Source organism: Euprymna scolopes, chromosome 31 (assembly GCF_053919585.1).
Source record: "Euprymna scolopes isolate OS-2025 chromosome 31, ASM5391958v1, whole genome shotgun sequence".
Lineage (NCBI taxonomy): Eukaryota > Metazoa > Mollusca > Cephalopoda > Sepiida > Sepiolidae > Euprymna > Euprymna scolopes.
The window spans coordinates 43,439,531-43,457,418 of record NC_136512.1 but is presented as its reverse complement, the minus strand read 5'-3'; the positions used below and the strand labels follow the sequence as shown (position 1 = coordinate 43,457,418).

The 17,888-nt window shown below is 32.8% G+C and overlaps 1 protein-coding gene across 2 annotated transcripts in view; it reads left to right on the top strand.

Moving 5' to 3' along the window:
* The window catches only part of LOC145255722 (uncharacterized), a 492,481-nt gene that overhangs the window by 278,541 nt on the left and 196,052 nt on the right, over positions 1–17,888 (top strand). For both annotated transcript variants that reach the window (XM_080114321.1, XM_080114322.1), the window contains exon 4: positions 10,553–10,687. In XM_080114321.1, the coding sequence (XP_079970447.1) occupies positions 10,553–10,687 (135 nt within the window). The remainder of the gene's footprint in view (positions 1–10,552; positions 10,688–17,888) is intronic.

Below are 17,888 nucleotides of genomic sequence, written 5' to 3'. Positions count from 1 at the left end.
CATGGATAGAGTTTGTCAATTTTTCTTTGCTATTGTCTCATCTTTAACAATATTGTCTCATCTTTAACGATGTTGTCTCATCTTTAACGATGTTGTCCCATCTTTAACAATATTGTCCCATCTTTAACAATATTGTCTCATCTTTAACGATGTTGTCTCATCTTTAACAATATTGTCTTATCTTTAACAATATTGTCTTATCTTTAACAATATTGTCTCATCTTTAACAGTATTGTCCGATCTTTAACAATGTTGTCCTATTTTTAACAATATTGTCCGATCTTTAACAATATTGTCCCATCTTTAACAATATTGTCCCATCTTTAACAATATTGTCTCATCTTTAACAATATTGTTTCATCTTTAGCAATATTGTCCCATTTTTAACAATATTGTCTCATCTTTAACAATGTCGATTAGTTGTGTAGTGCATCGCATACACTATTACTATAGTCACAATTTCAATTTGTTTACTTGAATTGAGCAATTTTGAACTTTTGGGAGAAAGAGAGAGAGATAGAGAGAGAGAGAGAGAGAGAGAGAGAGAGAGAGACAAAGAGAGAGAGAGAGAATGAATGCTAATTATTTGTGAAGGATTTTAGATGGAAAACACATGCGAGTGTAAAGGTGAATGACGAAGTTGTTGCTAATTACGTTTGCAGATTAACAGGTGTCATTTGATTTTTCCTCAAGTTTCCTTTCATACGAAAGACAACAATGACCTTGAATACAACATTTGCATCAGATGAATCGACTCAGTTTTTAAAACATAATAGAATTTATTATGCTTTTAAGTACAATTACAATTTTAATGTGTAGCATATATATATATATATATATATATATATATATATATATATGCTACACATTAAAATATATATATATATACAGGTATATATATATATATATACAGGTATATATATATATATATATATATATATATATATATATATATATATATATAATTATTACTATAATTAATTTGTAATACCGACAAATACTAGTGTTTCATCCTGTTGAGAATTATCAGTGCAGGGTGTCACTTTTGCTGCTGGTTGGGAGATTCGCACCTGTTAACAAAGTCATCTCTAACTCCATTAGCAAGGAACAAATCCACACGGTCACCGCGAGAAATGCAGTTGAAATTTAAACATTGACCTTTAAATGTCAAGACGGTGATAGTGATCTAATGATTATGACATCATGATCTGCACATGTAAGCTTAAGTGACCGGCTTTTAACTTCAACTTATAATAACAATAAGAACTGAGTTCTTAAAGATGCTGACAAATGTCTATCTATCTATCTATCTATCTATCTATCTATCTATCTATCTATCTATCTATTTATAAAAGTGAAAGTGTCTGTCTGTCTGTGTGTGTGTCTGTCTGTGTACATTTCCCTACACAATAACTCTATCAATTTTCAGTTTATAGACAGGGTATTGAGATTTGGGAAAATCTTTGCAATCCGTTTTCGGACAGAAATTTGGATGTTAAGTGGTCAAAGTTCAACGATTTGACCTTTGATAACTCTATCAAACTCCTCTGACAATTTTGGGTCTAAGCACTTGAAATTTTATATATAGGTTCCTTGGACCTGGATCTAACTTAATAACTTGATTTGACCCCAAAACAGTAAATGTTAAGGAGTCATAATAGGGGTCAAAGTTTTAAAAAATTGACCTCTGCGGTCTCTACCAAATTACTCAGACAATTTCTGGTCTAAACATTTGAAATTTTACATAAAGAGTATTCAGAGATAGGGCAAGCTTTTTAATCGGTTTGGTCGAAAATTTTTAGTTACCAATATATAAATGTATGTTTGTCTGCCTAAAACTTTCGACAGAGGCGACGGATTTTCTCAAGATCAGTATCGTTTTGAAGCTCGACCTTTCGAATGACAAATACCGAAAAATTGGCTAAAAACATTAATTCCTTCACCCTCAACTGGGCATTTTTCTACAGGGTGGGGTCGCTTTTTTCACCGAAATTTTTTGAAAGTCATCCTCTTCTTTCGATTGTCTAGCCTTAATTAAAACCTACGCCACTTCCAGTTTAACGGTGGTCGTAACAGCAAAGACGTCAGGTTTTTTTCGTGTTCTTTTCCTCCTTCACAGTACGGGTTCGAGCCTGCCTTCCTACTCCTACTTTTTTTTTTGCTCAACACACACCTCTAAACACCCGGGCAACGCCGGGCACTCATGTTAGTGTATATATATATATATATATATATATATATATATTGAAAACTTTATAATTATTTTATTTACCCCCTCTCTAAGTAATTGGATACAAGGTCAGAAGGTGGATAAAACTGTTTCTGTGAACCAAACTTGATTCAAAACACTGAGGCTTTAAGTTTGTGTCGTTTACCACTTTAACTTTCTAATTATACTTCCAAAAATATTCTTAAGGATAGAATTCAAGAGTAACAGACATTTCTCTCCTACAGCCTCCACCAATGGAAGGATAGGATCCTCCGACCACTCTGTTGTATCAGTTAAGATAAAAATGAAATGTAATAAGTCCCCAGATGTACCTCTCCACTGTACTGTATACCGATACTCTATGGCTGACTGGGATAGCTTTTGTACATTTATATCAGATCTAACTGCGTTCCATGTTTAAAAAGGATGTGTCCTCTCTAGTATCAGACCTTTAATTAATTGTAGGCATAGACCGATTCATACCATCTAATAAATTCCAACAAAAACCTAATAGCCAGCCATGGTTCTCCCCAGAATGTGCTGCTGCTGCTATCGCGCACAGAAATCAGTTTTTCCATAGCTACCAACGTAATAAATGCACTGAGACTAAAGCTGCTTTCAGGACTGCTAGCAACCACTGTAAAAGAGTAATAAAAAATGCAAGAGAGCTATATGCTCAGTCTGTTAAATCCAAAGTAGCTGATCAGCAGCTTCGTTCCCACCAGTTTTGGCAAATAACAAATAGGATCCTGAACAGAAACGTGCGTTCTATCCCAACCATTATCAATGCACCAGAGGTCATCTCGTCAGCATCAGACAAGGCCAAACTCTTTGCCAAGAACTTTGCTAATTCTACCCTATGCGATGAAGGCCATCAATTCCCCGTATTTCCTCCTATAACACAGAACACATTAGGTAACATACAAATGTCTGTGCGTGAGGTCGCCAAGCTAATCAAGAACCTTGATTCCAGTAAAGCAACTGGCCCTGACGACATCCCAATTATAGTACTCAAAAAACTTCAACCAAAACTTGCCCCCATAATTACAAAACTGTTTAAGCGTTGCCTTAAAGAAGTGATTTCCAACACCCTGGAAAACCTCATCAGTATGCCCTGTATTTAAGAATTCAGGTGATAAGTCATCTCCCTCTCAGTACAGACCAATAAGTCTCCTGTGTGCCATGAGTAAGTTGCTGGAATCCATATTAAATAGAGAAGTAGTCAACCACCTCAGCAGAAATAACCTTCTTAGTGACATGCAATATGGTTTCCGTTCTGCCAGATCTACAGCAGATGTGCTAACGGTTATATCTCATAGAATTAGTGAATCTCTTGACAAAGGCTTCCTTTCTAGAGCAATTGCTCTTGACATATCAAAGGCCTTCGATAAGGTATGGCATAAAGGCCTACTTCACAAGATTTCCAGCTACGGTATAACTAGAAATGTTTTCTCAATTATTAAATCATTTCTCTCTGATAGGCTCATAAATGGACAAAAATCAGAGGCCTGCAGTATTAATGCTGGAGTCCCTCAGGGGTCCATCCTGAGCCCAACTCTCTTTCTGATCTACATCAATGATCTCCCAAAACACATACTTAAATCATTCATTGACATCTATGCTGATGACACGACCATCTATGGCAACACATCAAAGGCTGTAAATGACAAAGTTCTCTCTGATTCTCTCTCCTCTGATCTCGAGCGTGTGGTACAGTGGGGGAAGAGGTGGCTGGTTACCTTTAATGCATCTAAAACCAAGCTCCTATCTTTACATCATCAACGCTCTGATCCCCAGCTGGCATCAATTGAAATGGATGGCTCTCGTCTAGGTTAGGCCCCATGTTTTGACAAGCTTCTGGGATTGACCTTTACTCCTGATCTGAAATGGAACACGTACATCAAGTTTGTTGCCAAGGTTGCTGGAAAAATGGTAGGATTCTTCTACTGCTCCAGTAGATATCTCATTACTGATGCAATTCTCTATCTATATAAAAGCCAAGTACGTCCAAGGATGGAATACTGTTGCCACATCTGGGCAGGAGCTGCTAAAACAGCCTATCCTGCCTTGACAGAGAACAAAATAGACTTTGTGGCTTAGTGGGGGATGCCCTTTTCTCTTCCCTGCAACCTCTCTCCCACAGAAGAGATGTTGCAAGCCTATCTTTGTTTTATCATTATTTCCATGGCAGGTGCTCGTCTGAGCTTTAATCTCTGCCCCCCCCTCGCCAATCTTTCACGATAAACATCTATTTAGCTGAAACCACTGCCAATACTTTTCCCCACTTTTTAACTGTGCCTAAATCCAAACGTAGATTCCATGAACAAAGCTTCTTTCTTAGAACTGCACGCCTGTGGAACTCTCTACCGCTTGCCTGTTTCCCTCCTGACTTCAACTTGGATGTCTTCAAGTCCAACGTAAACAAATTCCTGATGAACCCCCCCCCTAAGTAATGACACTTTATCAAATCTCCAATACTAATTAATACTGCAACACTATCCCATTAATTACTGTACACAAAATACCCCTTATCCCCGAGTGGCTTCTGGGCCTTGATAAGTGGTGACCTTTATGTAAAAAAAAAAAAAAGACGATGACCAAACCTGACGTGATGATGGTCTCCAACCTAGTGATGGTGTACACTATTTTTCAAGGTCAAGGTTAAAGGTTAAGGTTGAGACTTTGCTTCATGTTCGGGTATCTATGCAGCAGGTACCTCTGCGTACAGCAAAGTTTCGTGTAAAGTGCAGGTATCTTTGTTAGTATATATCTATATATATAAAAATGTAAATGTTGGTTCGTTCGGAGTTAATTGTCTAAAAAACCACTGGACGGATGGCTTCAACGTTTTGGTATAATATGTTTACTATATCCATGTGTGTTTTTATATATTCCTTTTTAATTATAACATTATACTTAATTTTTCTATGATAAATAGGTGGATTTCTTTGTACCGAGAGGCCATTTTTTTTATTTAGGGACAATTATTTATTACCGCTTCCTGTCACGTGACCAGTGTTACAATTTAGCAGTTTTCCTGCTAGATCTGGAGATTTCGTTTACAATCTAGCGGGAAATTCTAGAAAATCTGGAGGTATTTGGCACCCAGACACCCGCATTAAATTGCTTGAAAATACTTTAAAACATAAAATAAACTCATTCATGTAAGTAAAAAAAAGTAGCATTTATTGCCTTTGGTAACAATTATTTATTGATTATTTGTTTTGTTTTTCACTTTTTTTTCGACTAACCATTCTTAAATCTCACTATAAAATCGATTTTTCCAAGTACATTTTAGATGGGGGGGGGGCATTCCAATCTTCCCGAAGGGGTTTGTATTACTGTACACATAGATTCGAAAAAGTTGTCAAAAAACAAATATATAACAAATAAATGTTATCAAAGGCAAGATAAGTTACTTTTCTGCCAAACTGGCTAGCGATTTTCTGGACATTTCTTTCTCCTGATCTCGCGGGTTTTTTTTAAATCTCAGTTGACAACATTGCATCACTAAAAAAACACCACAGGCTTAATGTAAACAGAATGTGTTTACAATATCGGTAAATTTTCAATGGGTTTATTGATAATGTAACCATGTGATTGAACTTTAATTTAAATTAACCACACGTGGTCGCAAAATGAATGCCGACGCTCAAAGTGTATACACATTTTGATTCCTCCCTTTACTTAAAAATTCACCAAAACTCAGGAAATTAACGAATTTTAATGAAAATTGCAGTATTTTTCAAATAATGATCGCAGAATATAATGAACTAATTATTTTTACTTAACTCTTGGTGAAAATGTTTTATTTTGTTTAAACAAAAAATACCTTTACTAAAGTTATGGTTTTCAGTAGTAAATAAAAAACACAAGAATTTATTTTTGCTTTTTTTAAAGCATCGTAATTTGTAACAATAAAAAATAATTTTTACAGTAACATTACGAAAAAAGCCCCTAAAGTCCGTATTAATGTATTCGATATAACTCGAAGAAAAATGAATTATCGGATACTATCCAGAAATTAAAGATTCAATTAGATTCCTATTTCAGTCACCTAAATTATTTAGGGTGAAATGAGTTTAGGAATTTATAGCCAAACCTAAATATTTTTTTTTTTTGGTAAATATCCAGATACGCTACTACAGAACACCGACCACTCTAATTTGTTTGGGGGGGATGTGATGTTGGGGCGCGCGCACCAACATCACATCCACTCCCACCCACCCCCGCTCGCGCCCCCAATGTACAAAGTAAAATCTTCGGAAAATGTTAAATGGTGTTCTAATTGGTAAATGTCGGTGCGTTACTTACGGAAAATTTGAAAATTCGATGTTCCAGGTAAAAAAAAAAACAGATAAATTACCCCCACTACTCCAACTTGGTGTGCTTTCCTTTTCTTATTTTATTTCTTTTTCAGCTAATTTTAAATTTTCCACCCAGAAAGCGCTATAATGTATTTTTGAAAATTAGAAAATTCTATGTCCTGGAAAAAAAATCCCCTCCCCCAACATAGTTTGCTTGGTGAAGCCATCGTTTATGCTACAGCGTGCATGCGCGTAGCATAAACGGATGCTGCAAAATGGTGGAAAGAAGTTCGTGGGTTCAGGGGTAAATACCATGCAAACGGTAAATTTGCCCCAAGTTTGACTATCAGATTCGTTGTCAGCGACCTCAATTACCTATAAAAAACAAATTAGAGTGGTCGGTGTTCTGTAGTAGCGTATCTGGATATTTACCTTTTTTTTTCTTGCTTAAAAAAAGTAGCATTAATACGGTAAGTTAGGTAAACTGACTTTTTCGTTTAAAAATGGAATTACTTCCCTTTCGTTATTAACTTTCTTTTTTTTAAATTTTTTTTTTTAATAAATATTTTGTGTTTTATATACATGAAGTACAATTGTTGAATGTTACTGTTTTGATTATATTCGTTTGGGGGGGGGCACAATTAAAAAATTAAGAAAGATTAAAATGAAGCAAAATTTAAGTTTCCGTTCCATTTTTACAACAACTGTAAAACAGTGCATACTCAGCAAGTTTTATCGTAATTTATAAGCATATTGAAACACTAAATCAACATTTTATTTATTTTTTTGCATAATTAATGATGGAAGTATTTTTCTGTTTATTTTCTTAACATCTGTTTAAAAAAAATAAATAATTTGTACATTCTCTTGAAAAAAAGAATCACACTTTTGTCTACTTTCACATGTGTTCCATTTTAACAAACTGAGCCACAGCAATATATATATATATATATATATATATATATATATATATATATATATATATATATATACTAGCTGTACCCGGCCACGCGTTGCTGTGGCTCAGTTTGTTAAAATGGAACACATGTGAAAGTAGACAAAAGTGTGATTCTTTTTTTCAAGAGAATGTACAAATTATTTTTTTTTAACAGATGTTAAGAAAATAAACAGAAAAATACTTCCATCATTAATTATGCAAAAAAATAAATAAACATAAAACAAATTAGAGTGGTCGGTGTTCTGTAGTAGCGTATCTGGATATTTACCAAAAAAAAATATTTAGGTTTGGCTATAAATTCCTAAACTCATTTCGCCCTAAATAATTTAGGTGACTGAAATAGGAATCTAATTGAATCTTTAATTTCCTGATAGTATCCGATAATTCATTTTTCTTCGAGTTATATCGAATACATTAATACGGACTTTAGGGGCTTTTTTCATAATGTTACTGTAAAAAATTTTTATTGTTACAAATTACGATGCTTTAAAAAAAGCAAAAATAAATTCTTGTGTTTTTTATTTACTACTGAAAACCATAACTTTAGTAAAGGTATTTTTTGTTTAAATAAAATAAAACATTTTCACCAAGAGTTAAGTAAAAATAATTAGTTCATTATATTCTGCGATCATTATTTGAAAAATACTGCAATTTTCATTAAAATTCGTTAATTTCCTGAGTTTTGGTGAATTTTTAAGTAAAGGGAGGAATCAAAATGTGTATACACTTTGAGCGTCAGCATTCATTTTGCGACCACGTGTGGTTAATTTAAATTAAAGTTCAATCACATGGTTACATTATCAATAAACCCATTGAAAATTTACCGATATTGTAAACACATTCTGTTTACAGTTTACATTAAGCCTGTGGTGTTTTTTTAGTGATGCAATGTTGTCAACTGAGATTTTAAAAAAACCCGCGAGATCAGGAGAAAGAAATGTCCAGAAAATCGCTAGCCAGTTTGGCAGAAAAGTAACTTATCTTGCCTTTGATAACATTTATTTGTTATATATTTGTTTTTTGACAACTTTTTCGAATCTATGTGTACAGTAATACAAACCCCTTCGGGGAGATTGGAATGCCCCCCCCCCCACCTAAAATGTACTTGGAAAAATCGATTTTATAGTGAGATTTAAGAATGGTTAGTCGAAAAAAAAGTGAAAAACAAAACAAATAATCAATAAATAATTGTTATCAAAGGCAATAAATGCTACTTTTTTTTACTTACATGAATGAGTTTATTTTATGTTTTAAAGTATTTTCAAGCAATCTAATGCGGGTGTCTGGGTGCCAAATACCTCCAGATTTTCTAGAATTTCCCGCTAGATTGTAAACGAAATCTCCAGATCTAGCAGGAAAACCGCTAAATTGTAACACTGGTCACGTGACAGGAAGCGGTAATAAATAATTGTCTCTAAATAAAAAAAGTGGCTTCTTGTTGGTACAAAGAAACCCACCTATTTATCATAGAAAAATTAAGTATAATGTTATAATTAAAAAGGAATATATAAAAACACACATGGATATAGTAAACATATTATACCAAAACGTTGAAGCCATCCGTCCAGTGGTTTTTTAGACAATTAACTCCGAACAAACCAACATTTACATTTATATATATATATATATATATATATATATATATATATATATATATATATATATATATATATATATATATATATATATATAATTATTGCATTGCTGTGATTTCTAGATTTTAATCCAATGAAACTCCGGTGTTTACAAAATAGTGCTTAGTAACAAGTAGAGCTGTATTATTGTATAATTCTTTCAAAATCTCACATCATCAAGCAGCTAGTTTCAACTGACAAAGACAGTTTGAAACCATTTGAGACCGGTTGCTTGATGATGTTGGACTTCGAAAGAAATTACAACCGAAACATGTATGCACATATGTAGCCCCTAATGCTTGGATAAATAAAAGAAATTATACAATCATATGCTATGTATTCTTGTTTGCAGTTCTGAATTCACTTTCACTATTTTTATCGTAGTTTTTAATCTGTAAAATAAAGTAATATGTTGCCTTTGCTGCTTACAGATGCCCAGTGCAAACGCATAGCGAACAATATTTTTATAGAACATTCTCATAGAAAATAAATACCATCATCTGATTGTTTGCAAAATCAGTCTTTGTTTTAAGTTGCATCTTAGGTGATCGGTAATTGAAATCGATAATTGTACCCTCGTGAACGCAGATGGAATTTTAGGAAAAATTGAATGGTACCATGGAAATTATTGAAATTAATTTGAATTTTCTGTTAACATATCGATTTCTATCACAGCCATAAAGAAAACGAACAACCTCTTATTTATATATATATATATATATATATATATATATATATATATATATATATATATATATATATTTATTTATTTGTGTGTGTATCTGTGTGAGTATATGTGTATGTAATTATATGTGAGTATATTATGTGTATCTGTATGTGTATATATAAAATATATAAAAGTGCACACATGTGTGTGTAATTATATGCAATATGTGTGCATATTATTTTGTGTATATATATGTGTGTGTGTGTGTGTATGTATGTATGTATGTAATTATGTATGAGTGTGTGAGTATTATCATATGCATATGTGTGAGTATGTATGCATTTATATGTACATATGCGTGAGTATGTGTGTATGTATCTAAGTGTATATATGTGTATGTATCCGCATGTACATATGTGCGAGTATGTATCGATATGTATCTACTTGTGAGCTTGTGAACGGATTTATTTGCAAATATATGTGTACACATCTATGTATATGCATAGGTATTTGTCTATATGTGTGTTTCTACGTGTGTGTGTTTGTGTGTGTGTGTGTGTGTGTGTGTGTGTGTGTGTGTGTGTGTGTGTGTGTGTGTGTGTACGTATAAATCAACCATATTAGATGACACTGACCTCTTGATTTCTGAGAACTTTGACTGAAGTAAAATGAAACTAAAAGGGATAATTATTGTCCCTATTTTTACTTCATATTTCTCTTCCATATTCTTTGTTTGTCTAATTATTATTATTATTTGCTGTTTTTTTTTTCTTGCAGTGCGTTCTCGTCTTACTTAGGAATACCTGTGATCCAAACATCAAAGATAATACTGGACAGACGGCTGCGGATGTAGCCGACCGCTGTTGTCAGAATGAGTGTGCGAAAGCGATAAGAGAATATCCTTATAAACCTGTGAGTATCATCGTTTTTTTTATTCAATTTCTCTATATTCGCGTCGAATAAAAGCAATATTATATCTTGCACTTTTTACCGGAACTCTGTCTAATAAAACGCCTTAAGAATGAAATGATAGCATTGTCACATTATCTAGTCTAATTGATGTTACTATAAATAGACCACTTCATAATAACAAATACTATTCGGTGCATGATCATGCATTAAGCAAAAAACATACCCGAAAAATCGAACTATCGGTTTCAACTGATAACTATTGCATTAAAACTAATGATTAGTTCTACACATTGGAAAACAAAGCATGACAATGGTAATAATATTTTTATTAAAGACTTTTGAAAATGTACAAAATAAAAGAATAAATAAAGAATTTATGGTTTTTATTTTCAACAAGACTGTACACATATTTAATATATAAAATTATCTTGTCGGATTTTCAGAGTTTATCATTATTTGATTATGACGAACCAATTTATCTTTTTTCCTTTGGTTCATTTACAAAAATGTATTTTGCTTCAGTTGAAAATGTTAGAAAATTTACTCACTTAAGGCAGATATCCAATGGAATCTCATGAATTCACACAATAATATCAGTTTGTTCACAGGATGTAAATCCAGTAGAATGTTTGAGATTAACATCCATAAATCAAGTGCGACATTCAAATGGAAAGCAAGATTTGTCTATGCCAATTAATATGCCATGGAACAAAGCAACACTTGTTGAAAAATTGATCAAGATGACATGGCTTCAATAATCACGATTTAAAATTTGCAATGAACTCATTGAAAATGTTGAAAAATTCAGCTATTACTTGGACAGATTATGACATCCATTAGTAACTCATGTTTTACATAACAGTGTATATATATATATATATATATATATATATATATATATATATATATATATATATATATATATATATATATATACCCTTCCACTGTATGGAAATAATGCAGATTCTGACTCATCAGAGAAAATAACATTGGTCCAAAAAGTCACAAGTTTTCCACCATCTTATGAGCCCAATCTTTTCTACACTTGATATTGGCAGGACGAAGAAGAGGTTTCCTTCTCGTAGCTCTACAATAGAGAATCCTCTTCAACATTTCTTTTGATAAGATGCAAAGTTTTTTCAGAGGGTCCGGGGCGACCTATATGAGGTTTTGTACACTCTTTCTACTCTCTTGTGAATTGTATTAATATTGATATCAACAATTGAAAATGAGTATTGGAAGATTTTCTGCTATTTTGCGCTGACTAAGACCATCTTCATTTTGATGTATGATTCATCCTCGCAGAAATTCTGAGAGGTCTGATGCTCCTTTGGTTTGTAGCATGCTTCAGTATTGTTACATGCAATTTTGATGAGATACTCTAGGTTATTTCGGCACTAGTTTTCATATCATAGCTCCACAATGTTCTTGCAATAATAATATCAGCGGGCACATAAGGAATGCTGTGTATATATGGCAAAGCTCTAGAGATTGTTCAAGTGTATTTGGTCAAACTCGGGAATCTTTTTGTTGGGCCCGGGAATTTGCATGGAATTTCGAATCAAACACTTTATTTAATCCATAGGGGTAGCATGCTCTTAATCCGTTATCTATGACCGGGTAAAACTAAGTAAATTCATGATTGTATTTTGAGTGTCACCTGTACTGAGGATTGACCTTTTAATCTCCAGAAGAGTGTAACTTTTTACATCTGAATTTTGCCAAGCACTTTATCCACTACACCAGGAGTCCTTAGCAATGAGAGTCTTCAAAAAAAAAATACCGACACTCTGCCATTGAGGACTGTAGATCAGATATCTCAGTTCTATAAAACATGCAGAGCATAAAATACAACACTAGCATAATAATGCTACAAAACCTTATAACAGATACCCACAGATAAAATTTGCACATATTTTAGAAGTTCCCGTGAAACAAGAAAAAAGGTTCACCTGAAAAACAAGAAAAAGTTAAGTTTACACAGAGGCAGATTTTGCCTGTGTCTTTGTGTTGGCAAGAGGGAAAGTCAGGAAGAAAAGGGAAAAGTTCAAGCTTTGTTTTTCTTTGATTTATAGGAAAAAATATACTTTGCATTCGTGCCATTTTAATTCCAGCATAAAACATTCACAGACCATTTTAAAAACTATTCTATTGTCAAAAAATGATATTCAAGACTAGACAAGACTGCACCCATTCCTAAGATCCAACCATTTAATCTACGCATTTATCAATGAAAATGTTATTTCAAACTTAATCATGACAGATCAACCGACAAATAGAAATGCATGGACATAAAAATACTATTTCAAGCATGATAGACTGACGGATAGAGAAATTCTAAGAAGATATGTAGAATGTACGTAAAAATGTTATTTCAATTTAAATTCAGATATGACTGAGCTACAAAAATGTTATTCAAAGTTGAAGTATAACAAACGGATAATCTTGCATGGAAACATTTGAAATAAGATACGCACATTCAAACGGTGTATTAAGCTAAAACATACCCAAAAATCGAAATATCACCAGTTTTAACTAATAAATCGTCCGAGCTTCTTGGCTTGAATCTTGTCTTCAATGATTGGGCGATTCCATCTTTTAAAAAAGGGATGACAAGTGGATTTATATATATATATATATATATATATATATATATATATATATATATATATATATATATATATATATATATTGAGTATATTTAGGCAGCATATTCTCCTTTAAGCATATATTGTTAAACAGCACAGCATTTTCTTGTTTTACAATTTTCCGTTTTATTTTTTCCAGTTTTCGAATAATCCTTCTTATGTTATATGTAAAATGGTGTAAAAGTGTTCTGTAGTCTGCGAGCGCTTTCGGCGTTTCCGCCATCTTCAGGCTGGTTATATAAAAAGTCGTTTTAAAATTACGTCGAATGATAAGGTCGTGTTTTAAAATTACATCGTGCTATAAGATCGTTTTTGGCTTATGTGGGCTATTTATATACAAATTTATTGGACAGTTTTTTTTTTTTTTTTTTTTTTAATATATATATATATATACATTAACAGAGGCATTTTAAAATATTTTTGCTGGATTCATAATTTATATTGTTTATTTTGGGTTGTCTCACTTTTATATACAATGCCTCCAAAACCTTCAGTCTCCTAACGTTAGAGTCTGTTTGTAAAATTTTGGTATTTTCTACCATGATGTTTCTAAATTGGAAATGCTGGCAGCCATGTTTTTTTAAATGTTGCGCGATAGAGCTAGTATCGGAAAGATGAAGCGTTAGTCTACGGGACAACGTGTTGGTAGTATGACCAATGTAAGAGGAACAGTTAGAGATACACTCTCCTATTGGGCAATTAAATTGATAAATTACATTGTTCTTTTCCAACACTTTGTCCGCTTGCGAAATATTGTTATTAATTACGAGATTAGTCGTTTTCCGTTTTTTATAATAGATAATGAACTTCAACTCTCTACCGCTGCTGGGAGATACGTATCGTCGAATTATGTCTTTTAAGACCCTTTCATCTATGTGATAGTTTTTATGTAACTGGTTACAGTAAAATATATTTATGGGTGACGGATTATTATCCCTTTTCCTACCAGCAACATGACTTAAATTGTTAATAAAAGATTTAATTTCTTTATCAACTAGAAAGTTTGGAAAATGATTATTTATCAGTACCTGTTTTATGTTTCTTAACTCACTGTAGAAGATTGTTTTACTAGACGAAATCATTTTTGCCCGTTGGATAAGGTTTTTTATTATTGCTACCTTATAACGAAATGGGCATTCACTTCTATAATTTAGGATACATGAATTAAGAGATGTGGGCTTTTTAAACACTGAAGTAATAAATTCATCATTGTTGGAATCAATATAGACGTCTAAAAATGGTATCTTGTTATTTATGTTGAGCTCATAAGTAAAGTTAAGGACGGAGCTAGTTTGAAATGTACATCTTAAATCCTCTATCTCTTTGATATTATCGGCAAGTATAAATACATCATCAACGTATCTAACATAAATGTAAGGCTTTTTTGTAGAGTTGAATATTTTATTTTCCAAGTTGGCCATATAAAAATTACTGAAGGTTGGGCCGAGAACAGAACCCATCGCTACGCCGTCTATTTGTGTGTATATATTCCCGAGGTGATCATAGAACGGGACCTCAGTGGTACACATTACTAATATCTTCTTCAAAATCATTGGGTTCATTTTAAGTGGTGGAAGAACTGGATTATTATATATATTATCAATAATAATATTAATTGTCTCGTGTACTGGCACGTTAGTAAACAAACTTTCTACATCTAGTGAGGCAGTTATTTTATTATTAGTTTTTGTGGCGTGAAGGATCTGTAAAAATTCGTCTGTGGATTTTACACTATATTTGCAAGGCAAGTATGGTGTAATCAGTTCGTTAATTTTTTTAGTTAACTTGTAAATTGGTGTTGTTACTTGGGAGATAATAGGGCGGAGTGGGTAGTTGGATTTGTGTATTTTTACGTTACCATACAGGTAACCGGGCTTGTAGTCTCCTTTAATTAGGGGTAGTTTTAAATGGTCTATTGTAGCATTATTGGCTGTGATTAATTTATTGACTTTCGTTTTAGATCGTTGACAGAACTTTTTCTAACTTTCTTAAATTTATTAGGGTCATCTAAAATAGTTTGAAGTTTCTGAAAATACTCGGCTTTATCAAGTATTACATATATGTTGGTTTTATCACCTTTCCTAATAATAAGATTAGGGTGACTTCTAAGTTCATTCGCGGATTTTTTTAAGTTACTAGTTAAGACGGTATTAATTTTCTGAAATCTGTTTTTTATGGCCTCAGCCTTAAGAAAATCTTTAATATTTGGGTGTGTGGTGATCATTTGTTCTTTTTCCAGATTAACAATGTTTTCATATAAAAGTTCGATTTCAGCCTTTTTTTTATAATGGTTGTAGGTACTGAATAAATGGAAGTTAGGTCCTAGTTCAAGAAATTCTTTTTGGTATTTAGTAAGTTCATGGTTAGAGAGATTAATGTAGTTTTGTGTGTGTTGGGGGAGTACTATATTACCTTTGTATATGGCGTTGAGTTTCTTTTGTAAGGTTATCTTCTGTGTTGTTTGAAATTGGTTAATGATTTCAGAGAGGCAGTGTTGGATAGAGGAAAATTTTTCGGAGCTATTCAAATCTTTGAGTTGGTTTTCTAGGTTGTGAGCTTCAGAATTGTGGTGGTTAATATTTTCAAGAGCAATATCAACTTGCCTCTTAATCAAATTAACCCTGAAATTCCGCATGTTGGGTTCGTTTTGGGCAGCTGCGTCGTGCAATTTAAATTGAGTATATTTAGGCAGCATATTCTCCTTTAAGCATATATTGTTAAACAGCACAGCATTTTCTTGTTTTACAATTTTCCGTTTTATTTTTTCCAGTTTTCGAATAATCCTTCTTATGTTATATGTAAAATGGTGTAAAAGTGTTCCGTAGTCTGCGAGCGCTTTCGGCGTTTCTGCCATCTTCAGGCTGGTTATATAAAAAGTCGTTTTAAAATTACGTCGAATGATAAGGTCGTGTTTTAAAATTACATCGTGCTATAAGATCGTTTTTGGCTTATGTGGGCTATTTATATACAAATTTATTGGAAAGTTTTTTTTTTGTTTTTTTTTAAATATATATATATATATACATTAACAGAGGCATTTTAAAATATTTTTGCTGGATTCATAATTTATATTGTTTATTTTGGATTGTCTCACTTTTATATAGCACGATGTAATTTTAAAACACGACCTTATCATTCGACGTAATTTTAAAACGACTTTTTATATAACCAGTCTGAAGATGGCGGAAACGCCGAAAGCGCTCGCAGACTACGGAACACTTTTACACCATTTTACATATAACATAAGAAGGATTATTCGAAAACTGGAAAAAATAAAACGGAAAATTGTAAAACAAGAAAATGCTGTGCTGTTTAACAATATATATATATATATATATATATATATATATATATATATGAGCGTGGCTCAGAGGTTAAGGAATGAGGGTGGAGAGTTGTATGTTTTAAGTTTTAATTTCAATTCTAGATGCTAGCACCCAAGTCATATATATTTTTTTAGTTTTGATATCACTACTATATATCTATCTTTACTATATATATATATATATATATATATATATATATATAAGCGAGATAAGACACTGATAGAATTCAGATGAAAAATCCTGATAGATATTACTTGAAGTAATACTTTCAGAAAGATCCTAGCCAAAAAGGAAAGGCTCAATATTTAAAAATAGAGCAATATATAAGTTTTGTTGTTAAATTTTAAATTCTGAAAAAAACAACATATAGAGACATATATTTGATTTAAGAATTTATTGCTTGACAAAAGGAATATATAGAAGGGGTTATTTTAATTTCCTTAATCCATGGATTTTCAACAATGGCTCATATCATCAAAAGAAATGAAATGCAGTTAGCAAAATGTTCAACTGCGAATGGACGCTATTTTGTTTTTCAGCACAATTATTGAAAATAGTTTTTGAGTGTGGATAATTATATGGAGAAAATTATATGAAAAGAGAAGTTGATACAACCTGGGTAATCCATTATTGGAAGGAGTCCAATGTCGTTTGGGGTTATAAATCCAGGTAGGCAGAAAATAGGCCCATGGGAGAAAGTGATATTCTCATATAGCAAAAGTGTACTGCTCCTTATTGATTTTTGCGAAAAGTATACCGGGCAACCTTATTCGTTGTTGCGTTTATTGTGTGTTGGTTGCTGTAGTCCAAATACTTTCTCAGTGTTGACAAAGTATATCCGAAATTGGGTGGATATACCATTCCATTATAATTATCCCCGTGAGTAATAGAAATTGAGCATTGAGTTAAGTGTGCAATGGACCTCGGAATCAATAGTGTAGTTATCAAAATAGCAAAGATAGCAAAATAGTCCTGCAGATGATATTCAGAACGGTGCGTTGGAACGGCTTGCTTGAGGTGTGAGTCTCTGTAGAAAGATAATTCATTTTCTTGTTTATAGTGGGTGAGGGAAGCCTTTTAGATAAGGGAAAGAGGAGAGTGGGGTGAAGTAGAGAGGGTAAAGAGAGAGGGGAGGGTTAAAGTTGGGCGAACATACAGGTTCTTAATGGAATTTTTTCGGCGGGGGGGGGAGGAATTGTGTTTTAGTATTCTTTAAAAGGGTTGACC